This window comes from Ammodytes marinus, assembly GCF_949987685.1.
Source record: "Ammodytes marinus genome assembly, chromosome: 23".
In the NCBI taxonomy this organism is placed as follows: domain Eukaryota; kingdom Metazoa; phylum Chordata; class Actinopteri; order Uranoscopiformes; family Ammodytidae; genus Ammodytes; species Ammodytes marinus.
The window spans coordinates 22,840,039-22,867,852 of record NC_137227.1 but is presented as its reverse complement, the minus strand read 5'-3'; the positions used below and the strand labels follow the sequence as shown (position 1 = coordinate 22,867,852).

The 27,814-nt window shown below is 40.4% G+C and overlaps 3 protein-coding genes across 3 annotated transcripts in view; all 3 read left to right on the top strand.

Annotated features, from left to right (window-relative positions):
* Window positions 1-2,782: 2,782 nt before the first annotated feature.
* Window positions 2,783-27,814, top strand: part of LOC307269228 (RLA class II histocompatibility antigen, DP alpha-1 chain-like) — a 38,617-nt gene continuing 13,585 nt past the window's right edge. Inside the window, exon 1 of the mRNA XM_080052105.1 lies at window positions 2,783-2,820. The gene's annotated coding sequence lies outside the window, so the exon portion shown is untranslated. The remainder of the gene's footprint in view (window positions 2,821-27,814) is intronic.
* LOC307269226 (mamu class II histocompatibility antigen, DR alpha chain-like) lies at window positions 2,788-7,829 on the top strand. Its single transcript, XM_080052102.1, has 4 exons — window positions 2,788-2,914; window positions 3,260-3,508; window positions 4,874-5,158; window positions 6,705-7,829. Exons 1-4 carry the CDS (start codon window positions 2,827-2,829, stop codon window positions 6,824-6,826), a joined length of 744 nt encoding a protein of 247 aa, XP_079908228.1. The 5' UTR covers window positions 2,788-2,826; the 3' UTR covers window positions 6,827-7,829.
* Window positions 17,966-23,050, top strand: LOC307269224 (H-2 class II histocompatibility antigen, E-S beta chain-like). Its single transcript, XM_080052100.1, has 6 exons — window positions 17,966-18,049; window positions 18,425-18,697; window positions 19,850-20,063; window positions 20,522-20,589; window positions 21,145-21,258; window positions 22,689-23,050. Exons 1-6 carry the CDS (start codon window positions 17,989-17,991, stop codon window positions 22,712-22,714), a joined length of 756 nt encoding a protein of 251 aa, XP_079908226.1. The 5' UTR covers window positions 17,966-17,988; the 3' UTR covers window positions 22,715-23,050.

The window sequence follows — 27,814 nt, the reverse complement described above, 5'->3', positions numbered from 1 at the left end:
GTCCCAATTCAGAATCAGAAAAGTTTCAGTGCCAGCTTTGATCACACTTACAGTCATGGACAAAAGTGTACCCCTGGAATTCTGTCAGATAATGTCTCACCCAGAAAATGATTTCAATAACAACTGCTTTGGCATTAATAGTTCTATTACATTTGTTTCCAACTGAAAAACACCAAAAAGAAAATACAAAAAAGCCAAATCGGATACAATTTTATACAAAACTCAAAAAATGTGCCGGACAAAAGTGTTGGCACCCTGAGCTTAATACTTGGTTGCACAACCTTTATAAAAGATAACTGAAAACAATCTCTTCCTGTATCCATCCATATGTTTCCTACACCTCTCCACTGGAATGTTGGACCATTCTTCCTTCTTCTTCCATCTGCTCCAGGTCGCTCAGGTCTGAAGGGTTCCTTCTCTGAACAGCTGTTCTCAGATCTCCCCACTGGAGTTCTATGGGATTCAGATCTGGACTCATTACCACTTCAGAACTCTCCAGCACTTTCTCTCAAACCATTGTTGTGCTTTTTGAAGTGTCATTGTCCTGCTGGAAGACCCATGACCTCTGACGGAGACCTAGCTTTCTGACACTGCGCCGGACATTGCGCTCCGAATTTCCTTGATAGTCCTGCGATTTCATGGACAGTCAAGGAGCCCTGTGCCAGAGGCAGCAAAGCAACCCCAAAACATCTTTGAACCTCCACCATGTTCGACTGTAGGGAATGTGTTCTTCTCTTTGAAGGCCTCATTTAGTTTTCTGTAAACACACTGATGTTTTTTACCAAATAAATTATATCCGATTTGTCTTTTCGATTTTGTGTTTTTTTTTCATTGCAAACAAATGTCATAAACATATTAATGCCAAAACATTTGTACCTCCAAACATTTTCTGGGGGAAGCAGTGCATTATCCGACAGAATTCCAGGGGAGCCAACACTTTTGTCCATGACTGTACAATGAAAATGCCGGGTTATAAATATACACTAAACATAAGACAAGTATGAATACTATAAAATGTAAAGTATTAAATATAAAAAGAAAGAGAAATGCAGTTATAAGTTCTTAAAGGTATAAAGCTGTGATATTCTGCAAAGTGAACAAGGGGAGATGAAATGTGCAAATTATCATTTATGAACATAAGGATGTTTTAAAGGTGTGTAGCCTTTATGGGACCCTTCACACCTTAACCTAAGGAGGGACCAGAGAGTGTGTGCCGAGTAGGGGGGCCACACACTCAGCCTCCCTGGTAAAGTTTACTCCAAGCTGCTGGAAAGGGTTGAATGGATGGGAAGCTGAGGCTGAGCCAAGTCAGTGTTCTGACTGTCACACAGGAGTTAATCATTTCTGATAACTGCAGATTGTTTGTGAAGTAGTTTAGGTTGTTTTCTTTTCACTGTTTCTCTTTCCTCAGATGAAGGTGACAGTGATCTGACTCCTCAAGGCAACAGTTCAAAGGGACTTCCAAACCCTTCTCTCTCTCTGATCCCGTCCTACAACGACCTCGTTCTGCCGGAGACCGATGACTCATCAGCTGCTCTGTTTTCTGATTGGCTGCTGAGCTGTAACTGAAAGTAAACAGTGGGGACTTTACTCAGACGCTGCTGCCTTCAGGTGCTGCAGGACAATCCACCACTTCACATTAACTCAGTGCTGCAGCTGATCCTCAGTGTCAGAGGGAATGTGGTGAATTCCTGGTTTCAGTTGGAGCCTGAAGGCATCGTGTGGTCAGACCGGTTTCACTGCTGAACTCAGACTCTGTCTCATAGCAACACTTTACTGTCTGAAGGTTTATTATCACAAACTCATTGAGTCCCACTTCAAAACCCACCTCTTCCCCGCTCCCTTCTGTAACCCTAACCCCATCAATTTATTATCACAAACTCATTGAATCAGTCGCTGAGTTCGTCCCTCACAGGCTGCAGAACAGTTATTAATAATATAATGTTAAATCATGCAGAACGATCAGTAATACTAATATTCAACACTTTATATTAAGTTTGGGGTCCGAGGGAGCTGTTGGCCCCGAGACCCTAACCCCCCAATAAGAGGAGGAAGATAGATAGATGGATGTCATTCATCCAGTTGCTTAATACTAATATTAAATCATGCAGAATGATCAGTAATACTAATAATCTAACCCTTTATATTAAGTTTGGGCTCCAATGGAGCTGTAATAACCCTGAATGGATCGATATACTTTTTATACAATTAATATAAATCAATCTTAATGTTGCATTAATGTTCATACTACTGTTTATTGTGTACTGTCCGAATTTTGGGACTATTTGTATTTTGATGCTTTGGCAACATTGTTATTGAAGCAATCTTGCCAATAAAGCCCCTTTGAATTGAACTGATATATTCTAACAGTCTTTCATCCAGCCGCTGGTTGTTAATGTGTGTGATCGGGACCTGATCAGGTTATTGAACAACAGAGTCTCCAACTCAACAACACTGACTTCTGATTGGACGTCTGAATGTACAAAGATGGAGGAACTGAATTAAACATGTTGGAGTTTAACTGAGAGAAAAGTTTCAGCTTCTTTATTGATTATTTATTTATTTCTGTCACTGAAACTGTATTCTGAAAATGCTTCATAAACACAGTATTTATTAGTGATCTGCTTCATTCGTTCTTGTGTTTTTGATGAAGTTTGTCTTGATGTGAGAGCCGCAGCTTCTTTCTACCCGGACACTGATGACATCACCTCATCTCTGCCCTGTGATTGGCTGTTCTTTGTTAGTGCTTAACAGCTGCTGCAGGAGTTTGTCAGTCAGTCTCAGAGTCTCACACTGGTTCAGAGTGTCAGGCTGGTTCTGGTTCTAATGAAGATGATGAAGATAATGATGATGAAGATGATGATGAAGATGATGGTCCTCTTCCTCTCCTGTGTCCTCTGTGTCTCTGCTGACAGTAAGTTTGAGTCTATTAATAATACATGAGGTTTATACAGCGCCTGTCTGATCACTTAAAGTTGCTTTACACGTCCGAAGAAAATACTTTATAACTTCATTAAGGCTTAAGGTAAAATCAGACAATAAGACTTAAACACTATTTTGAAATGGGTGGGGATTAGTTTAGGAAAGTGAGTCTGAACAGGTTTTGAGGGCAGATTTAAAGGAGAGGGTGGGGGCTGCTTTGATGTGGGTTGGCAGTGGGGGGACAAGTACGTCTCAGAGGTCAAGGACTTCGGTGTGTTTTCATGTTTCTGTCCGATTCAAACAGGAAGCAGTTTGTAAACAATCTGTCTGTCTTCAGGTTTTCATGAGGACTTAGCTATCACTGGCTGTTCAGACGTTGATGGAGAGATGGTGTACGCTCTGGATGGTGAAGAGATCTGGTACGCAGACTTCATCAACAAGAGAGGAGTGGAGCCTCAGCCGCCCTTCATAGATCATATGACATACAGGGAAGGAACTTATCAACAAGCTGAGGCAAATCAACAGATCTGCAGAGGGAACCTGGAAATCAGACGCCGTGCTCTGAAAAACCCTCCAGTGCAGCTCGGTAAGTATATTGAATCTAAACTTTGAGTTAATTTAATTTAAACTGCAGATAAACTGACTGCTGGGTAAATAATAATAATGATTGATAATGTGAGGTGGTGTTTAGGTGGAACATGTTGCATTATACACCATATAGTTCTGAACTATGGATGTCACGATACCAGATATTTAGTCGATACCAATACCAGTAAAATTCCACAATTCTCGACACCCAATTCGATACCACTGTGAAAAAAAGAATCATATATACTTCAACGTAGCCTACATACCATTTTTATTATATACCTTTTAAACTTATTTAAAAAACAACAACAGTGGCATGTAGCCTTCAAGCATTAAGAAAGAAACAACTATTAGTATACATTTTTTTTTAAATGCCATATGATCCAATTTCCTTGCTCCATGGGAGTTTGTGTCATATTTTCTTGTCTGGCGAACACACCACACCTGTAGACGTTATATTTATTTTTGCATTTAACATCAAATCAACTAGAGCACTTGGAGTACAGTATATGCTGACGGTCAGTTCAGGAAAAAATTGCATCCCCTGTACTTGCGGTACGTACGGTACTACACACCCACCTTACAAACACATATGGCCATTAAGTTTGTCTATTCTGTGCTACTGTAAAATCATTGCAGTGCAAAATGGCAGCCTCTGTGGTGGCAAGCCACGCTCTTATGTAGATATAAAAGGCTCATTTTAAGGAAATACTACTTTTATTTTCAAGCGATTATACACTAATTAAAATGTATGAATATTAGGGCGCACTCACACTAGGGAAGTTTGCCTGTTCCGTGCTGCAGGAAGCATCTCTCCCAAGTGTGCCGTGGCCAAGGGGCTGTTCCGTGCTGGAATACGGATGGCGTGGTCACACTAGCCAAACGATCTAGACTTTAGTATGCAAATTAGCTCGGGCACGGAACAGCGGCCCTAGTGTGAGTGCGCCCATATAATCCCAAGGCTGTTCTGAAAAATGCCAATACACTGTACATACTATGTAGCGCAGCACAGGGGGTCCAACTGGAGACCGAGGAGTTTCCGTGGGACAGAATAACACTATGTATGTTGTTGTACTGTAATAATGTCTCTCTTTATGTTTGAGACAGGATTCTATGGTTCAAATGCAGAATGATGCAAACTTAAACACAAAGATTGAAATAAAGGTGTCAATATATAACTGACCCCAACTGAATGATTTTATTATTTGAAAACACTTTGAGAGAGACAGGCAGTCAGGACAGAAGGTGAGAGGGACATGAACAGAGTGGAGGTGATGCTGTGACAGAGATAAAGAGACTGACTGACATTTAAAGCTGATTCTTAATTTCCATTAGAAGATAAACTAACTGTGTCTGTGTCCAGATGCTCCTTCCAGCCCGATGATCTACCCCAGAGACGAGGTGGAGCTCGGAGAGGAGAACCACCTGCTCTGTCACGTGTCTGGGTTCTACCCGGCTCCTGTGACGTTCTACTGGACAAAGAACGGAGAGAACGTGACCCAAGGAGCCAGCAGCAACGTTCCCTTCCCCAGCAGAGACGGTTCTTTCAGCCAGTTCTCCACACTGCAGTTCCTCCCACAGCTGGGAGACATGTACAGCTGTTCAGTGAGTCATCAGGCCCTGGACCAATCACTGAGCAGGATCTGGGGTGAGAACCTGGTTCACACCAACACAGCTGGTCCTCATGTTGCAGATGTAAGACCTTTGCACAACGGACACGTCGCGAATAAACGGCGCGAAAATGCCAATAATTTGGAACATGCACGGCGCCAGGATTTTTTCTTCACTGGGGCTAAGGAGGGGCTTGACCAATATGTGGGGGTGCTGCACTATAACATATAGCCAGAAAGGAGATTATGCATGTGTTTGGCAACTTTTCTGGTATCAAATTGGTGATTACGGGATGATTTGGATGCAGCAGCCTATTTGAATGAAATGCTTGACTCTCGGCCGGGTGTGAGGCAAAAATAAATAAAAGGACTCGGCGCATCATCAGGCTACATAATAGGCTGGCCTGATGTGAAACTTCTCTAAAATATAGGCTACTTACTCAGGCTCGCCAACATAAAACAGACGCGCACATAGCCGCGGGAACATATTCACAGGGGGTGCTGTAAAAAAAGCTCAGCCTGCACTTGTCTCGCAACTCGCTACATTGATAAATACAAACTGCACCAATGTAATATTGTAACATGCAGGGGTGATGGTTTTAAGACTGGGGGTTTCCCCTACAATACAAATAGGTCGTAAAAAGTCGGGTCGTCTTATATTTGGGGTCTAATATTCGGCGTCCAGCAAGGGAATGTCCGTTACCACAGCGATCATTCAGCTTAAGGGCCTGTGTCCACCTTGTGTTTCTTTTCTTTTTTTCGGGTGGAATACTAGTTGTGCGTTTTTGCGCTGGGAGAGAGAACGCAGTGGACTATAGTAGGCTATACAAAGGCACGGGAAATCGCCAAAGAGCTCAACATCCCCAGCATTGAATTCAAAGCCTTGACTCTTTATATTGCGAGTTGACGTGTCAGAGGCATGAATCGACAAAGCGATCAACTTTTGCTGCAGCGCTTGTAGTGCTGAGGAGAGATGCCAACTGCGCTGTCCTTTACGCACCATCACTGCCGCAGTAATGTTTAGATTTCATAATTTGCATCAAGCCCTTATGATAATAAGTCTCCAGTGTCTGTCTCCAGATGTGTTAATGTGTGTGTGTGTGTCTGTCTCCAGATGTGTTAATGTGTGTGTGTGTCTGTCTCCAGATGTGTTAATGTGTGTGTGTGTCTCCAGATGTGTTAATGTGTGTCTCTGTCTCCAGATGTGTTAATGTGTGTGTGTCTGTCTCCAGATGTGTTAATGTGTGTGTCTGTCTCCAGAGGTGTTAATGTGTGTGTGTGTCTCCAGATGTGTTAATGTGTGTCTGTCTCCAGATGTGTTAATGTGTGTGTCTGTCTCCAGATGTGTTAATGTGTGTGTCTGTCTCCAGATGTGTTAATGTGTGTGTGTGTGTGTGTGTGTGTGTGTGTGTGTGTCTCCAGATGTGTTAATGTGTGTCTGTCTCCAGATGTGTTAATGTGTCTCTGTCTCCAGATGTGTTAATGTGTGTGTGTCTCCAGATGTGTTAATGTGTGTGTCTCTCTCCAGATGTGTTAATGTGTGTGTGTGTCTCCAGATGTGTTAATGTGTGTCTGTGTCTCCAGAGGTGGAGGTGCAGCAGCCCAGCGTGGGACCTGCAGTCTTCTGTGGATTGGGTCTGACTGTCGGTCTGATCGGAGTCGCTGTTGGAACCTTCTTCCTCATCAAAGGAAACGAGTGCAGCTGATTGGTCGGGGCTGATGATGTCATCTCTTCTGTAAATGTTAAACGCTGAATGATGCAATATTTTCCCTGAAGTGATTTTGGATAAATCTTGTGTGAACCTTAACCTCTTAAACTCGGGGTCTGGACCCAGGAGAACTCTCTGCAGAAAAAGGCCTTAAACACTGCCCTAATTATGTGAAAATACTACATACTGCACATCAAACTAACCCAATTAAAAAGGAGAAGCTCCGCTACAAGCACAAATAAGAGATTTTTACACACACCAAACACAACTCAAACACCAAGCATATTATTAATCAAATATCAAAATCCGAATAGCGTCAAAAAGTCAACCCACTCTCCACATTTCCATTGCTACCGCTCTGATACTTCATGGTACACAAACAAATAGCATTTCAAATGAAAGCTAAGACCTTTATGAATTCAACAGTACCACTATTATTTCCCGACCCCTAACCCTTAAACCTAAACCTGACCCTATGACAAAAACTCAGTGAACCAGCAGCCAAATAATAAAAAGGTATTCAACCACTTATTTACAGTGACTAACATACATTCTGAAATGATTAGAATAGACCTTGTAGATGCAGATATATACTATATTCATTTTGGGTATGTCATTTTCGAGCAGAAACCTAAAAAATAGGCTGGAGCTTAAGAGGTTAAAGCAGACGCTGTAAAGTCTGATCCTCCTCCTGTCCGTAGCAGCTGAACTTTAGAAGATGTTTAAGTTTTGACCTGATTTAGAAGGAGGAAATAAGTTTAAATAAGTTTTAAACAGGAAGCCACTTTTCATTTATCTTAAATCTCATTAATAAACTTTGTGTTATTTAGTGTGGAACTTAAATATATTTTATTCTGCTCATTTACATCTGCAGAAATGCTGTTTAACAGAGGAAACCTTCATTAACATCTGCTAAGCTCAATTTCCAAATGAAATGTATGAACCAAAGTTTGATTCAAAAGTATTTCTCTACTTTTCCTCAAAATAAAACCTTTGCTTGTTGCCGTGACCTTGTTCTTTAGACGTGTCCAGATGTTTGTCTCTTGTCTTTCGAACCTTTAACCTCCTGAGGCTTTCTGACCTCACAAACTCTAAACACTACATTACCCATGAGCCTCAGCTGCTGAGGAGGTTACCGTGGTTATTGAATTCTGTCTATGGAACAATCACAGACTTTTAACGTCTGTGATTTGAAATAAAAAGTGACTACAGGTCAGTGCCGGCGCTGACCAATTTGGCGCCCTGGGCAAGATTTTAGCTGGCGACCCCTTGCATCGCAATTTAACTTCCAATGTTCATATTGTTGTGTTGGATAGCGTGTAATGGGGCTCATGCTGCATTTAAAAAAAAGACAAATTATTAACGCCGCCCTAGACGTCCGGGTATAACCCTAACCCTGCTCCAGGTATGAAATCCTGATTGGCTTCTGGCAGTTCTGTCAATCGTCATGGAATCCAGTCACTGTTGGTTTGTGCTTTACTAGTGAGTTATTTTAGTCATGTTTCAGAATCAGCTGGTAGAGTTGCGTCTGCTCAGTGTGTGTGTGTGTGTGTGTGTGTGTGTGTGTGGGGAGGGGGGGGGGCATTAGTTATGGAAACTGTGAGGAAGAAGTGAAGCCCAAATGTTGGAGGCAGCTATTTATCACACCAGCAATAAAAGTGTTTACCTGTGTGTCCTGATACAACAGCTGATCTCAGCTGTAGATATTTGATTTAACAGTGATTCTTGAGAAGCGGGACAAAAGACCGTCTTGCAGTAGTAACTGCTGTTATGCTTAAAAATAAAAAATATTTAAAATTGTGGATGTTATTATTAGGGAATCATAATAGAATGTCTGGAACACAATTATCCCCTTAAAATTAATTGTATCATTATTATGTCAAATTTATGACACTTGTTATCTTCTCACAACGTCCAAAACAGTGTGTCCACAGAGAGGGTTCAATCATTCCTATGCAATTAAACCTATTAAAAATTGACTTGAGACTTTGAAAATAGATTTTTTCATCAAAAGCAACACTAAATAATCTCTCATATCAATAAAAACAGTTATTCTACCACACATTCATGTTTTATAAGGTTTCTAAGTGGTGTCCCCACTTTTTGTCAACACCGTCAGACAATACATTAAAATTAGGGTTGTCAAGCGATTAGATTTTTTTAATCTAATTAATCGCATACTTATATGACACTTTTATGCCTGTTTATAAACAGCTGTATAGCCTACAGTTTGTTTCGCTCTCTCTTTCTCTCTCTCTCTCCGTCTCTCGTAACTTCTGTCTCCTCCCCTCAGCCAGGTTTCTACATGAAATAAAATTAGGAACTATAAGGCCGAATTTTCAACTTAAAACCACAAAAAAACAAGCAGGCTAAATGACGACTGTCCGTCTCCCACAACAGACAGCGCTGCACTGCCACAGGTGCGCATCATGGTGTGCATAGCCTATGCCAACTCATTCACCATCGTTCTACTCATAGCCAAAAATATTGACACACACACACACACAAAGGAGGAAACAAGGCAGGCATATGCTAGGAAGTGACAGGGGGCGGGTGTCCGTTTATGCGAGAGACGAGGCAGCTAGCAAACAAAAGTGAGACACACGGAGGAAGATTGAGAAATACTGTTTTGAACCTACATTGTTAATTAGGCACCCACTAAATCAATAATGCACAGACACTGCGGAGAACATTAGATGTCTTCCTACCTTCATGCTTATTTGCCCGAAGCATCCCATAAACCGTCCATAGAGTCCTCGGCCCCTTGCACTGCTTCTTTCTTTACTCTTTAATCCCGTGCGGGCCGTGTCCTCAAGCTACAGGTGCAGCTGTGCACCCCTTTTGCACCGGGTCAAAGGGCAATATAGAAGTGTGGTTAATCTGCGCGGGTAGGCACATCCACATCACCCACACTCACCAACAACACCAGAGCCCCCCAGGGCTGTGTGCTCAGCCCTTTCCTTTACACACTTTACAACAATGACTGCACCAGCCCCTCCCACACCACCACCTACCTCAAATACTCCGATGACACTGCCATCCTCGCCCTCCTATCAGACAATAACTCTGTATCAGATTACCACAACACTGTCACTCACTTCTCCCAATGGTGCACACATAACTTCCTCCATCTCAACGTAGCCAAAACAAAAGAAATAACAATAGGTACCCCATCAGCCCAGCCCCCCACTCTCATCAACTATGACACAGTAGAAACAGTTGACAGCTTTAAATACCTTGGACTCACCCTGGACAATAAACTCAATTTCGACCAGCACACTACGGACATTCAAAAAAGGAGCCACCAAAGACTGTATGCCATCCGTAAACTTAAAGGACTCTATGTTGCACCCCATCTCCTCCTTCTGTTGTATCAGAGTATTGTCCAGCCCATCCTGCTCTACTGTTCCATCTGTTTCTTTAACATGCTCACTGTCAAAAACCGGGTCAAACTCACACGTGTCACAAACATTGCTGCCAAATTAATCGGTCTCCCCACACCCACAATGTCAGAGCTCAATGTCAAGGCCATCTCACGCATCGCACTTACAATAGCACAGGACAACACTCACCCACTCAACTGCCACTTCACTGTCATGCCCTCCGGACGCAGGTACAGGTCCCTGTTGTGCCGGAGGGCTCGCTATGGCAAAAGCCTGGTGCCTGCAGCCATAGCAGCCCTCAACAAAAGGCCAAGATAAAACACCCCAGTCCCACCCTGTTTATATATCCTGTATGTATGTTTACTTTGTTTCTGTCTATTGTCTGTCGGCGTGCAGCCCATAAATGTACATGTGATGTGGAAAAGAATTTCCCCTTGGGGACAATAAAGTCTAAAGTCTAAAGTCTAATTTTTTTAACACGTTAATTTTTCTGTGATTAATTAATCAAAATTAACGCGTTAATTTGACAGCCCTAATTAAAATGTAATAAAATCAGGCAAAATAAGGGGCAGCTGTCACTATGAAGGACCTCTTGTCACATTCTTCCTCTGCAGAGTACATTAGAGACAGACAGGCTCTGATAAGTGTTGTAGTTTTAGAATATTTTACATTCCAAATCTTGAAAGTCCTGCGTCACAACCATGATATGTCAACACCGACTTACAATTTCTGAAGAAGTTATTTGAAATGTTTTGATCATTTTATTTTCCTGAAGTAGTTCATACTAGCACCTAACATCAACAGAAAAACCAAATGGCTATAACTAGATTAATTCCATTTGTTTTGTTAGAAACGTTAAATATGTCAACTCTGTCAGATTTCCTGTCTGACGGTGGTGAGGCCAATGACGGAGTTGACATTCAATGTGAAGGCATCATATTTGGGTGGTTTTCAAGTTATTATAATTATATTAAATACAGAAATAGGGTTTAGTTTTTCTATTACTGTATTTATGGAAACTCTCTCAATCTTCTTTTGTCATGGATGATTCTTAAAGTACAGGATGATATACAAAATGAGGCGATTTGGTCTGAGTCTGTTAGAGCAAGTCTGATTGAAAGACTGTAATGTGAATCTTTGAATTAACGCTCAACCAATAATATGCTGTTATAAAATCACTGTTATTGATTATTCTACGTATTGATGGTTATCTGGGTTTTTGTCACACCGTCCGATATGTCGAATTCATAAGATATACTTGTCAACTCCGTCAGATATGTGTCAACTCCGTCAGATTTATATTATTATGATAACAATACATAATGATATTTCATAGTTGTTGAGGAATGGTTGGTCATATGTGAAAATCTAACCAGTCACTAACATGAGAATGTGTTTTGAAATTTGAAACACATCTTGAATGCTGTTCATTTTGTCAGTCTTGGTAAATACTTGGGTCTAGCATAAATTGAGGGAAAATTAATTTTTGTTTTTGGTTTCTGACGTTGTTGACACAAAATAAGGAATGGCAAGCTACAAAGCCCATTTTGACAAAAAAGGACAGAAGCTGGGAGGGTGTATTAAAGCAGAAGATGAAATTATTTATCTTTTTGGCGTCGCCGTGCCGCGATAGCCAATCAGCGTTGAGATTGCCCGGTGGTCTGCAAGACGAGGTGGGCGTGTGGAGTGAGGACATCGGGCTTCCAATACATTCTGCAAATGTGTATTTTGCATCTGTTTAGCTGTTGGTTGTACTTTAGCCAAGGTAGCGCCGGTTAGCATAGTGAAACTCACCCAGCTGTGTGCTGTTCCGGAGGATAATATGAACCCAAACTTGACGGCAGTGTCCGTGTGGAATTCCAATATAGTACAGCGAAGCACCGGTGTTGTCCTCCGTCAGCCGGCACACTTTCACTTTCAGGTAGGCTGATGTCTGCCTTTATTTGTGCTGCTGAGCACACACTGCTGGTGTTAATGTGTTTAGTATGTTGCTGAATTGCTGTTAATGTGTATTTGCGATCGGGGTGCGTCTTCATGCTGTTTTAATGATATTTGTGACATGACTGCCGCTGGTTACACAGTGAACCTACATCTGTATTTTTTGGCACAGCTGGACCATGTTATTGTTGTAGTTGCACCGTAAGTGTGACAGGTCTGATCTCGGCGTCAGCGTCAGGAATATATGGCCCAATATGATCAAGTGGCGAGCAACTTGCGTTCACACGGCCAACCGCCGCAGGGGGCGAGTGCAATGCGTTCCCTGCTTAGGTCAGTACACTCTAAAAAGAAAAAAGTTGAACCAACTTAATTGAATTAGGGCAACCGGTAACACACAATTGAATTAAGTTTATTGAAATAAAGAATGTAAGTTACACTTACACAATTGTTTTAAGTCAGATCAACTTAATAGTTTGTTTGTTTTCAAATCAAAAGTTTGCATTAATCCAACTTAAAATTAAGGGACAACAACTTAAAATTTCAGTGTTTTCCGACTCAATTTCTTGTTTAATCCTAAAGTAAAATATTGCTTCCGTAGAACCTAAAAGAAAACAGTTGGACCAACTTAATTGAATTAAGGCAACCGGTAACACATAATTTATTTAAGTTTATTCAACTTAAAATTGCTTCTAAAATAAAATCACATTTTCAAATCAGTTTGTTTTAATATACTTTATTGAATAAAAGTAGAAAACAACGTGCCAATACCTTCGAACACATTTCAGTGTATAACAGTCGGGCAAGCAACATATTTCCCATATCTTTCCAATATAGAATCCATTATAACCAGCTATAGCCAGTATAGTCACAGTGTAATTTAACATGGGAAAAGAAAAATTATTTTACAGTTTTAAACCAGACAACCAGTGTAATGCAGGTAAGCCTTTTCCATGTTTCTGGCAGCCGTCAGTTTAAGGTGGAGTCAGGGATTCTGGAGACCGCTTGTTGTCAAATCACTTTTGGTATTTTTTTTTACACAGTTTTAAATTGTGTGGTGAAAAAAACAGCCTAGGCTCAGCAAACTGGTATGTAAACAAAGGGTATGTTAACAAAAGGGGCCCACCGGAGAGCCACATGCCCGTTTACAGAGCATAGGCAGTGTAATGGAAGACACTGAATTGGTTTTCAGCGCAAAAATACTGACAGATCGTGAGGATATATTTACAGATTTTTGAGAAAGTGATTAGGACTACAAGCAGTCTCAGGAATCGGTGACTTCACCTTTAAAAAAATAAAAATAAAAAAGATCTTGTAAGTCATTATAAATATACTATCACCATTTCACCTTTAATTTTGAAATATGTTTGAAAAAGTAAATCCAAATATGTTTATACTAAGCTGAAATATTGATAGTTTCTCAATGTAATGACTCACAGGTTTTTTTCTTTTTTTACAGTTTTAAATCAGACAAACACGGTGTGTAATGCAAGTTGTCCTTTTTTCCTTGTTTCTGGCAGCCGCCAGTTAAAGTTATAAAAATCCTCCAAGTCAATATGATACCATCTCAACATTTCACCTTATATTTAAAAACAAGTTTGAAAAAATTATTCCAAAAATGGTTTTACTTATAAGTGATAATAAATATTGAGATTTCTGTAAATATAAAAAGGAACTTTTTTTACAGTTTTAAATCTGACAAACTGTGTGCATAGTAATGCATAAAACCATCAAAAACACCAAAGTTATGTATTCTTGTGCGTGCTAAACATAGATTCTGCTCTACAGCCAGTGTGTTTTGTTCTTTTTGGACCATATCGAAACAAAAATGGAACCTTTCACCTGCTCTTCCAAAAACGTGTGACAAAATGTGTGTATATCACCTTGTGGTTTGAAGAATATTTGTCTCTCATGTGTAGTCACTGTTTTCAAGTCTGCCATACAGATTTTAGACTTTGGGGGACATCTTATGTTGCTTGAGATGCATGATGATTTTCTGGAGCACCTCAAAAGTGAAAGAAAGGGGTGGAAAAGCTAGGTTCAGGTCAGTCCATGCAAAACCTCCACACCCTCGATGAAGAGGCCCATGTTTTCAGGTGGCTCCTGCAGTCCTTCCCCATCCTTTCGAAAGACAAACTCTGCAATGGCGAGTTGCTCCAGAGTCCTACAGTACATGACACAAAACATCACTGTCATCACTTTGCACTTGTATGCAGTAACTAACCATGAACCTTGTATGGTACAATAATATCACTGGCATTAGTCTTGAGTCCATTTTTGTGAAAATGCACTAATTATTCTAATGAGTAATTCAAGTATACTTTGTGTCTTGATTTTATCTGTATTTTTTTCAGGGCCCTTGACTTACTTTTTCACTATACTAGTACCTCTATCGTATGAATGTACAACAGTACATCAAATAATTTCTAATCATGTTTTGCATATTTGTTGCAATCTAGAGTAGGGGTGTGCACGTGTACATGTGTAACCGGTTAGTAAATCAAAACCATTTAGGTAAAATCAATAAACGAAAACCTTTCTCTCTCCCCCGCTAATACAGTTTTTAAATATGTTCTGGAGACACGCATTTATTAATTTTACAAACTATTTGGGGATGATAAAAGCTAGTCTGCCGAATCTGTCTGTCCCTCTGTGTGTGTGTGTGTGTGTGTGTGTGTGTGTGTGTGTGTATCGGCACTGCAGACAAACATGCGCGCGCACACTAATACACACACACGCGCAGAGTCACCGTTGGGCATGAGTCACAGCCATGGACGAGTGATGAAAGATTAAAGTTACCCGGTTGACGTGAACTACGCTCGTAAGTAGACCAAACTTTATAACACCTGTTCAACCTGCATAAAAGTGTAACTGTTGAAGCTTACCGGATATTCCTTGATCAGGTCATCTGCATCCTCTCCGAGGCAGATGATGAAGGCTTTCGGTACACACTCCCTCCGAAGAAGAATGTCGTCAGTCTAGGACAACATGATATTGATTAATTTTCAATTCAATCAGTTTCATAATCTAAGACACTCTTAAAACTTAAATCCTACAATTTATTTAAAAATAAATGGACATTTGTAATGCCAGAGTTTCATTAGAAAATAAATGTAAGCTCAATGGTGTGATGGTGAAACATGAGCTGCATATATTAAAGACACTATAATGGTCTGCCCTTGTTATGTATCTGTAAAAGATAGGGAAACTCTGACACCCTCTAAGCTACCAAGGAAACTTGTTTTGTTTGATGCTCCAGATGTACCTGGTCCAAAGTGTCCGTCATTTGGCCTGTTGATCCACCTTTGATCGGCTGACTTGAGTGACTGTAACTGGGCCATGGACCCAGGAACAGCCATGAACCACAGGAACTCAGAATGGATCTAAAACAAATTGTGAATTAATAAAAGAAAATGCAAATTACTTCACTCTGTATACAATCTCAGTATTAAATGTGTTATTATGCTCTACAGCACTTTGCCACTGTTTTGAAAGTGGCTATAAGCTTTTTATGGCCATTTGTCACAACAAAGCTGTGTCACCTGACTACATTTTTCTTATCATCACCTCCCTAGTCTGGCTGAACCGTTTCCGCCAGCGTCTATTAAGCGCTGGCGTCGGCAAACAACGCTACGCCTCCATTGGCTGCTTCCCGGGGCTAGCCCCGCTGTAGATGATTGTGATTGGTTTAAAGAAATAAAAACAGGCCAGCCCAGTTTCCCCCCGAATAGATGGCTCTAAACGGAGTGCTTCCAGACCATACTACTTGCTGTAGTTTGGTCTGGCTTTGCGAGACTATCACCTCCCCAACATGAGTTTTCATTTTCACACTGTTTAATCCTTCTGACGAGAATCCTTCGCACACTTTTATAATGAGGGCTACAAATGGCTTTAAAAAGGACTGTGGCTGAACTGGAAAAACAATTTGCCTGACATAAAAAAAGACATGCCATTGGCAGGGGGCAGTAATTTGTACTCTAACCCTGCATGGTAAACTGAATGTGGCTACACACAGCCACATTGAAGCCTTATAAATAGCACTGTATTTAGCACTCAATACTGCAGTTTAACTTACCTTTGGGTAGTTCAATTATTTGTGTCCCGGCCTGAAGTAACCACCACCAATCAGGGAAAGAATCATGAAAAGAAAATTAAAAATGCATTAATATTAACTAAGGGAGTGGCGTTTCATTTCAATGTTAAGCCAAATGTGGTATAGAAGGAGAAAACAGTCTGCTGCGATATAGCAAACTAATATGAGCTGGACTGGTGAATGCTTTAACCACCGAGAAACGTATAACTATGGGGTTTCACCGCTGCTGCCTCCGTGTCAAACAAGCCACAGAGGCAGTTATCACTGCGTTTCACAGTTAGGTTGAGTATTTGGTTGTCACGAGAACTACATGACACACGCAGGAACGAATGGCCCAAACAGACACGCGGGCGCAGTTCAGTTTATTCTACCTGTCCGCTAGCAAACTAATAATGATAGAAGGAATAGTAATGGTGTTGTTTATTTAGCAGCCGGACTCACCTCCGTGCTTTCATCAGAACGACATGCGACTCTCATTGGTGCTGCCTGAGTATTCATACTAAAAACGTTGATAGAGGATGCGGTGACGGCAGTAACACACACACACACACACACACACACACACACACACACACACACACACACACACACACACACACACACACACACACACACACACACACACACACACACACACACACACACACACACACACACACACACACACACACACACACACACACACACACACACACACACACACGGTGTACTGAACAACAGGCGCATGCAGCTCGGTGGTAAAGAAATGTAAATGTATCTGGCCTTACCAGTAGCCTACACAGCATGCTAACCCGAGAGCAGAGCACTCGGCACCGCGCGCAATTTACTAACCGTTCACTCTACATGTGTCCGCTGACAAAATGCAATTAATTACTGACCAGTTAACAGCCAAACTATCACCTTTAAATGCCACGGGAAGTTGTACACACAAGTGGTTTGAACAAATGGCCAACAATTTCTCACAGAATCAGATAAATTAATCGAAAATTCTAAGCTAACCTGAAGGACACAGCATGACTTTGCTGGTCCGGCTCAGTGTAGCTTAGTTAACCTTAAGACGAAAAACTGTAACCATTACAGGCAGAACATTTATTATCCGACAATTAACATTTCATTTGTAAAACATTACTTTGTCTGTATCAAACTTACCGTTTTGTTGGGGCGCCGTGACCGTGTGCGAGACGAATGCGAGGAGAAAACATGGCGGCTTCACAGGAAAATTTTAGTTGAAAAAGACGTTGACGTAAACGTCCACGTCATGACGTTAGACAGGAAAACCTAATTGAAGCGCTTTCATTTGCATAAGAAAAGCAAGTCAATGTCAGGTCTATGTAGTACAGTACAATTTCAATTTGATGTAATCCACAAAAGTACGTTGCCATCGCTAAAGCAGAAAACTGAGTCAGACTTATTCAAAACAGTGCGTTACTTCAACTTTTCAAAAATACACTTTTTAGAGTGTAGCTTAATATATGTTGGAAACATACATGTAATTTAATGTGCCTAAACATAAGGTTTGTATTTTTTCAACATTGCAGCCTGTTTTGTCCCACTTCTCAAGTATCACTGTTAAATGTTGATCTATTGGTTTCCATGGTTAATTAGTGTAGAATAATAACATGAGATGACTGAGCCTCCAGCCAGAGAGGTCTACCTAGCAACAGCTGACGCTGCAGTGACGTGTCCTCTGGTTTATAGAGCAGCTCTCAGTGAGACGCTGTCAGTGTTTGTGAAGAGAACAGAGCAACATGTCTTCATCCTTTATCCTGAGCTGCTGCTGCCTGCTCTTCATCAGCCTCCACACCACAGGTAGGAGCCCGAAATATACTTATCAATATGCAATGATCAATACACGAAGGTACGATGCACACACTAACCTAGTTTAATATATTCACTGATACATTGATCATACTGCATACCTAACCCTAACACAGGTAGGACACAAACACACTCATCGCTCATTAACATATTCTTATCAATACACTGATAGACACATCAATACACACAGCGCAGGTAGGATACACGCAACACTATGCTCAGCAATACAGTGATACATTACTGTATAACAAATCCAGGTACGATACATACTCATCACTCAGCAGTTTACTGATAAATATGCTGATCATTACACTCTGCACTCTGTCTCTGATTCACAAACTGATTTTCTCTGTTTTTGTCTCTCAGGCGGATTTCTGAATTATGGGCTGGACCGTTGTGCCTTTAACTCCACTGATCCTAAAGACATCGAGTACATTCGCTCTGTATATTTCAACAAAGTGGAGCTCTTCAGGTTCAGCAGCAGTGTTGGGAAGTTTGTTGGATACACTGAGTACGGCATGAAACAGGCTGATTACAGGAACAGTCTTCCTGGAGCGCTGAGCGCCATGAGAGCTCAGAAGGAGGCGTACTGCCTAAACAACGTAGGGAATGACTGGAACTCTGCTCTGACTAAATCAGGTGAGTTTGTGTGTGTGTGACATCATCATGTTATTGAATCTTTTATTAATCATTAAATCTCTGACTGAACTGACAGTTTGTTCTGATCATATTTCACTTTGAACTCAAACAGCTGATCTGTTTATTTCACAAGCAGTAAAGTTAAATATATCGTTTATATTTTATTGTTTATCCTTCACTCAACAACAACAAATTGTTTTACACATCAGATTATTTTGAAAGTATCAAATATTATAGAGCATAATTATTTCACAAGAAACAATTTGACTAAAGTCTTTGTTACCACCGACACCTGGTGATGAAACTCTGCTACTGAAACAATAACATAATTATTATATTCCTGCTATTAATGATGTTTCTCACGTACCTTCCTCAAAGAAACACAGTAATATATTGTTTAACTTCCATGAAGATGAATTACATAATTACAGTATATGAATTAAACTGTAAATGAATAAGTAATGAAGATGAAATCATGTTGGACTGAAACGTTGGTCTCTGTCGCCACCTGCTGGTCGTTTTATCATTCTGACAAAGTGTGTTCTTCAAATACATTTTGAGTAAAAAATGAATGTATTGTTTTAGTTGCTAATTATCACCATCAGCGTCATAACGATTTCAAGGTCTTTTGGTTTTTGAAGCCGTACATTACAGAGCACCTTTGCCCCAATTCCAACTCCTCGTTCGTCTTAACTCTGCTTAAAAGTGTCCCACATTCAAGCCTGGAGGGTAAAACGTGCCTGTAGAACTATAGAACAACCTTCCCCTTCCGCTGCATTGATACTTTAGAGAAAAACTCAAGACATACTTGTTTTAATGGCCTTTGGATGCTCTTCGCGATTTCGGTTTTCTTTGCCTCGTTTTACAGCAGTAAATTAAAATATTTACGTCTATTTGTTTTCAATCCCACGTCTATGTGCATATTATATATATTATAACTTTTACTGCCTTGCAATTCATCTTTGTGTTAATGTTGTTTTTCCATCTGGCTTTAATGTTGGACAGCACTTTGGTCGACTGGTTGTTTTTAAATGAATTTTATAATATTATATTTAATGATGTGTTCCTGCTAAGCCCTACGTAGTCCTGAGCTCTGAATGAATAAATCATAATTAACACTAATAATCCCGTCATGGTCCTGATGTGTTCCAGCTAAGCCCTACGTACGTCTGCACTCCACTGCGCCCTCTGGTGGTAAACACGCGGCCGTGTTGGTCTGCAGCGTCTTCGACTTCTACCCCAAACTGATCAGAGTTCACTGGACCAGAGACGGACGGGAAGTCACCTCTGATGTCACTTCCACTGAGGAGCTGGCAGACGGGGACTGGTACTACCAGATCCACTCTCACCTCGAGTACACGCCCACGTGAGCCCTAAAAAATCCAACAATGTTCAAATTAAAAAGTTAGGAAAACTCAAATATTCAAGTCAACTGTCTGTGCAAGATTTCTTAGGCCTAGACTAAAACTATTCAGTTTAAAAGGAAAACTGTTTACATTTGAGCCAACTAATGATCTTTTGTGGAGATAACTTATCATTCACATGTAATGAAAATATATCATACAAACTTCTACAGATAAACAAAACCAAGTCGGTCCAAATCTTGATTCGAAAATATGTTGAAACTCTATGAACAAAAAATATTAATTTGGCAGAACTTTATTTAGTGGAATTCTTAGTTTATAGGACTTAACACTTGAATAATGAATGTTAATAAGTTATTTTAATCCAGGACAGTTTTCCTACATTCTTATCTGTTTACACCATTCTAGTCCAGGTTCTGGTTTCTCAGTGATTGTGACAGAAACTGTGTTTGTGTTGAAGGTCTGGAGAGAAGATCTCCTGTGTGGTGGAGCACGCCAGCCTGAGAGAACCTCTGGTTACTGACTGGGGTAAATACCTGTCTGTCTGCTCACCTGTCTGCCTCTTTACCTGTCTGTCTGCTCACCTGTCTACCTCTTTACCTGTCTGTCTGCTCACCTGTCTACCTCTTTACCTGCCTGTCTCTCTGCCTGTTAGTATTAGTGAAGCAGTAGTGAACTCCAACTATTGAAAGTAGTAGTTTAACCCCATTTTGTAGCTAGTTCAACTACATTCATATCGTGATTCAAGTTGTTCAGTGACTGTTTTATTACCGACAGGTTTAGATCTCAGGGCTTTTCACCTTCCAGAAAGGGTTACGGTTTTTCTAAATAGCTTTAGTTAACTAAACTAGATTTCTACCTATAGAAACTTTACTCTAGTTACATTTTCCAATGTCAACTCACTGCAAGTTTGTTAAGCCACGCTGAATAAGGAACAAACTAACACTGTCTGTCTGTCTGTCTGTCTGTCTGTCTGTCTGTCTGTCTGTCTCTCTGTCTGTCTCTCCACATGTCTGTCTGTCTGTCCCTCCACATGTCTGTCTGTCTGTCTGTCTGTCTGTCTGTCTGTCTGTCTGTCCTCAGACCCGTCCATGCCTGAGTCTGAGAGAAACAAGATCGCCATCGGAGCCTCCGGACTGATCCTGGGTCTGATCTTATCTCTGGCTGGATTCATCTACTACAAGAGCAAAACCAGAGGTCAGACCAGTTTACCCTCTAAACTGTTTAAAGGCCTCAGTATCGGGTTTAGGAGTCTTTTTAACAGCCCCCTAAAGGGTTTTTACTGGGAGTTATTCCGTAGACAAGCTAAAGGGCAGAGGGTGCCATACTGTGTACAGACTGTGAAGCCCACTGAGGAAAATGGCTATTTGTGATATTTGATTTAAATTAGGGCTGTCAAATTAACGCGTTAATTTCGATTAATTAATCACAGAAAAATTAATGCGATTAAAAAAATTAACGCAGATTAATCGCACTTCTATAATGCCTTTTGACCCGGTGAAAAAGTGGTGCGGAGCTGCACCTGTAGCTTGCCGGGCCGGGCGCGTGGGTTAAAGGGAGAAAGGTAAAGAGAGAAGCAAGGGAAAGGGGCCGACTCGAGGGCTCTATGGACGGTTTATGGGATGCATGAAGGTAGGAAGACATCTTACTTAATTCTCCGCAGTGTCCGTACATTATTGATTTAGTGGGTGCAACAATGTAGGCTAGGTTCAAAACAGTAGGCCTATCTCTCAATCTTCCTCCAATTTTGTTTGCTAGCTGTCTCGCATAAACGGACACCCGCCCCGTGTGTGTGTGTTTGTGTGTTTGTGTGTGTGTGTGTGTGTGTGTGTGTGTGTGTGTGTGTGTGTGTGTGTGTGTGTGTCAATATTTTTGCCTATAAGTAGGCTACGAAATGGTGGCAGTGCAGCGCTGTCTGTTGTGGGAGATGGAAAGTCGTAATTTTGTCTGCTTGTTTTTTTGAGAAAATTCGGCGCTAGTTCATGTATAAAGCTGGCTGAGGGGAGGAGACAGAAGTTACGAGAGACGGAGAGCGAGCGCGCGAGAGAGAGAGAGACAGAGAGAGAGACAGAGAAACAAACTGTAGTAGGCTATACAGCTGTTTATAAACAGGCATAAAAGTGTCATATAAGTATGCGATTAATTTAGATTAATTAATAACAGAGCCTGTAATTAATTAGATTAATTTTTTTAATCGCTTGACAATTTAAATCTTTTCAGATATTAACCCAGTTCACAAGCACCACTAACAGTTTCCACCAGTTTATTCTCTCTCTCTCTCTCTCTCTCTCTCTCAAATTGGCTTTATTGGCATGAAAGTTACAGTAGTGTACAATATTGCCAAAGCACATCATCAAATTATAATACTATAAGTAAAAATATTCAACATATAACAACATAACATACAGATGATTACAACAAAACAAAACCTGGTGTATTACTCTCTCTCTCTCTCTCTCTCTCTCTCTCTCTCTCTCTCTCTCTCTCTCTCTCTCTCTCTCTCTCTCTCTCTCTCTCTCTCTCTCTCTCTCTCTCTCTCTCTCTCTCTCTCTCTCTCTCTCTCTCTCTCTCTCTCTCTCTCTCTCTCTCTCTCTCTCTCTCTCTCTCTCTCTCTCTCTCTCTCTCAGGGCGGATTCTGGTTCCCTCTTCCTGATCCTGTGTGTCTGATGGAGGAAAGCAGCTGCTGCTTCTACCTGCTCCTGTGTGTCAGTGCTGCCCCCTGCTGGCTGACTGAACAGCTGATTCTCTGGTGATCTGTCCCTGATACTGGTCTAAACCCTGGTCTTCAGACTCTGCTGTATCCACATGTGATCTGAAGCTTTACTGTGTGAAATCAATATTTAACAGCTGCTAACTGACTCATAGCTGCTCTTTAAATCAATAGAATCCAGCCGTTGGGAGGATTTGGGCTCGTAGGTTGTGTGATTGTTAGATTTCTATATTTTTACTGGAGTGAAACCTTTTCTGACTCAATAAACATCAGAACAACTCTCTGTGGATTTATTTAGTTACTCACCAACAAACAGTTTTTCTTTATGATGAAACAGCAGCTTCTACTCATCACTGACATATTAATGTTTTCATATCAACCATCATAATCAGGAGGTCGATCAATGATTATTATCTAAGGTTCATTCAAACATCTGGTGGTCTAACCACTACACCACGAGCAGCCCGGATACAAGAGACCTAATTTTATATGCTTGATAAATTGAAACATCATAACGACAAAACTAAGAAAACACGATGGTTATTGTAAATAACAATACTATTTATTAACTAGAAAAAAACTATTTGTCGCAGTCTTCCTTCTTGTCTGCCATGTTTTTACACAAAGTTTTATGGCCCATTTCCCCTCGGTTTGGAATGTGGGAGCTTCACTTACAGGAACACGGAGTTCCTCAGAAACTCACTTTAGATCAGTTTAATTTAGTTATTCATCTATTTCAGAATTAGGTTCAGAAAAGGCGCAAACTGAAATGCAGAAATTCGCAAGATGAAATCGACGAGCTACGGTTTAAATTTTAAAGCTCTAAAATTAGTTTTTGTTGTTTTGAGTCTCACACACATCCATCCCTCACTCACCTGTGTGCCGTACCTGAGGTCGCTGAGTCGGGTTTGATCCCAGCGGGCGGAGACTTCACCACGGGACAGAGAGAGAGAGACGGGTTCTTCTGTGAGAGTCAGTTCAGTCTTTACTGTTAACCAGTTAACCAGTTAACCGGCCCCCGAACGGCAATCGTAGTCTAATTGACCTCGATCATAGGACGCTGGATTGGCTCGCCTCTACCGAACTGAAGGTCTAAGGACGTACGACAGAAGAAGAGAAGAAGAAGGGTTAGGGTTAAGAAGCCTTTACTGTCAGGACAATAGAACAGCAATAACAAAATCAATCATACTTTATTTTCATAGCACTTTTCATACATAGTGAATGCAACATAAAGTGCTCTACAGAAATAAAGATTATAATGAACAATAACTAACCAGTAAAAGGAGGTGGTGTCTCTTTACCTTTAATTCTATATTTCTATGTCCAGCTGGTCGTCTTTTATTGTGGCGGGTAGAGACATATTAATCAGCTAACAGAAGGACGGAGGTTGTGGGTTAGGGTTAGGAGGTTGGAGGTTGGAGGTTGGAGGGTTAGGGTTAGGAAATTGTGGGTTTAAATCCCGTCTGTTCTGTCAGTGTTTTTCTTCTTTCAAGCATCACAGGGACGTTTCATGAACGGGACTCTTATTGTGAAAGGTCTTGACTGAGTCCAAAGTTATAAGCTGAAAGCAGCAGATGAGAGACAATGAAACCTGCAACACACACACACACACACACACACACACACACACACCCTAGTAGCATGTACCACGGGCAACATCAAGGGTAAACACCGCCACTTTGTATAGGCCTACTTCCAGTTGAGTCCGAGTCCTCAAACAGCTTCAGTAAGCTCTACAAAAGTCAGCAAATTGCACTGTTTGCCACTTAACGCTATGTTACACACACACAGGGAATAAAGAAAGAGAGACATCAACATGTACTGTATGAATTCAGAGTGTTTGAGACCAAACAGTATTAGTGATGCCACACTGACCTCTGCTGGACAGAGACAATACTGCACCTCAACCAGAGACAGGCTGCATTCATAATCTCACACTCTCTCTTTGTTCTATTCTACATACTACATCTGACCATAAAAATAATCTAGTTAGGATGCAGTATGCATACTATTGGGACATACTTTAGCTTATTTATTTCATCCTAACATGGCTCCTTGATCTTGCCTCTTTATATCCGTCGCATCCCCAGTTGTTTTCATACAGCTTGTTACGGTGATTTTTTTTTTAAACGATGGGCTGTAGTAACAGACGAAATAATAATTATTACAAGAACGGACTCACCGAAGCAGCAGAAATAGTTGTAAACACGACGCGTGATGCTCAGTCGGACAATTCACTCATGAAATATTGCAATAAACTAGAACCTTATAATCTGTTTAGAAGAAATCTGGACGGTCAATACTTACAGTGAGATTCCTGCGTCCACGTGTTTGGGAGAAAGGCGAGAACGCGTTTGGTTTGAGATCAGTCTGTGGAGAAGACGCGCTGCACGGAGGAGGCAGGTAACAACACCTGCTGCTGTGACACAACGCTCTACGCTCTAACGCGATATTGGTGCTAGTTTCTAACATCAAAATATTTGCATTTGTTAAACTTGTTAAGATTATTTTTGGGCATTTTCAGTGCTTTTTTGATAGTGCGGAGAGACAGAGATAAAATGTCTGTTTGGTGTCATGTTGTACACGATGTAACATCTTAAAGTACATATAAGGCCTACACACACACACACACACAAAAAAAAACTTGAAACAAGGACTATTTCAGGAATCGATCACTCACGCCCATCCCATGCAGCTATGGAGAAGAAAACCTTAAGATACTCAAACCAATGCAAAGGTACATATGCATTTCACTGAGCTAAGGGTGTAAGGGCAGAGGCCTGTTTCAGGTAGCAGGTTTTACATACTCTGAGTTTAATCCTGCGCTCTGAGTTGAAACAGGCCTCAGGGTGTCGACCTGTATGGAATGTAAAGCCCACTGAGGCAAATGTCTATTTGTGATATTGGGCTATACAAATAAAACTGATTTGATTTGATTTGATTTGATTTGATTTGATTTGATTTGATTTGATTTGATTTGATTTGATTTGATTTGATTTGATTTGATTTGATTTGATTTGAACTGTGCTGGGTATTATCTATGTGCAGTTTATGGAATAGATTTCTGAAAATGTGTGACAGTGGATAATTTATGTAAGAAAATGTTAATATGTGAAATGCAGCTGATGGGCCTTGGTGTATGATGATTCTCTGTTTGGAACTGACATTTCCTGTTTATTTATTTATTCTGTGGTTGTTTCTAGTTACCCTAGTTTATGGGTTACACTATTTTGTTTTGGCTGCTGCAATATGTTTTCTCTATTTTGTGCAGAGTTATTGTGTGTGGAAGTTATGGATGAATGGATGTTTTTTGTGTCTGTGTCATGTTATCCCTTGTGTGACGGGACAGACAGGCATGACACGTGAATAAAGAAAAACTTTAATTCATTCTACTTACCGTTCTGTTGACCCCCAGGACGTCTCCACTCCTCCTCTGCTCGTGACCCCCAGGACGTCTCCACTCCTCCTCTGCTCGTGAAGAAACTCCTCCGTTTGTCAGAGAAGTTTTCCAGCTGAGCCATAAACCTGGACTGCAACGGCTGTGTGGTGACGCAATGGAACATTCACCTGAAAGGATCAAACCACAGACAGACATGTTTACCTGTTGGTTATAATTCTGTTTGCTTCCTAATTTTAATTCCTATTGGTTCTGTTTTATTACATATGTTTGCTGCTACTGGATGTTAGAATGTACTTCAGGATCAATACAGTATCTATCTAATTATATATTATAAATAATATTATAAACCACGTTGATAGGAATACAGAAAATAGTATATTGAGGATTTTTATTGCATAACCAGATATATATTTTTCAACTACTTCTTGTCATCTTTTCTGTGCACAGAGGATATATCAGTGAAACTGTTGTTGGTATATTAAGAAGGGGAGGTTATTTCTTGAACTGATTTTCTTGCTGCAATTATTTGAAGTAACCTTCATTTTATGAATATATAGTGGATGCCAAAACATTTTTTAAATAACAATGATTAATTTAATTAAAGATGTTAGTAACATTAAGTTAGGGATAATTAATATCCCTCAATGAATACATGTTAAATAATTATGATCTGATGTTAGTGGCAGCCCTTACAGCAACACTGAAGCTACAAATATATAACTTAGATCAAACTACCAAAGCAACTCAAATTCATTTTACTTACCTTTTCTATTTTAATAAATTATCAAACAAGAACAATGCAGGCGTTAACCTTGCTGCATTATAAGCACTGATCTACACTGTACATTTACTGCCACATACACCATACACACACCTCACACACCATACACACACAGAACTCACACACTCCTTACACACACCATACACACCATACTCACACACCATACACACACACACACAACTCACACACACCTGACACCTTACAGCATGAGGCTATTATAGACCAATTAATATATATATATATATAGATTGTATTAAATGTATAAAAACATACTGTACCAAACTGTATAGATAAGGATTGTATAAATATATATAAAGTGTAAATATATTAAAGAAATTAAACAAATAGACTGGATTGTATAAATATATAAATTATAAAATATAGTATTTTAAGTTGTAAATATATTGATTGTAAATACATAGTATCATTAATATAGCAAATTGTGTAAAATGATAAGGAACACAGGAAGTAAATTTATTAAATATTTTTTATTGTGCTTTTCATTTTGTTTTGTATTTTTCATATGTTTAATTTGTATTTGATGTGTTAAATAAATTCAATCAATAGTTCCAGTTGTATCTCAGTCTGTTTTCTTTTGTGTAACAGAGGGAAAAAAATCTTCCTACCACTCAGAATCAAATATCAACTATGATGTTTTTAGTGTCATCCACCAAGCCATCACAGCCCAAATTTGCTACATGTTTGTATGAATTTTCCATATGGTGTAATGCACTAGGCAGCAGGTTGACCCACTCAAGATGGCCGCCGCGCGTGCCGTCAGCCGACTGGAGCTCAACATTGACGTGACGTATCCAGTGTTCCATATATATCTATGGTGCTCTCCCCCAGCGGAGATGAGTCA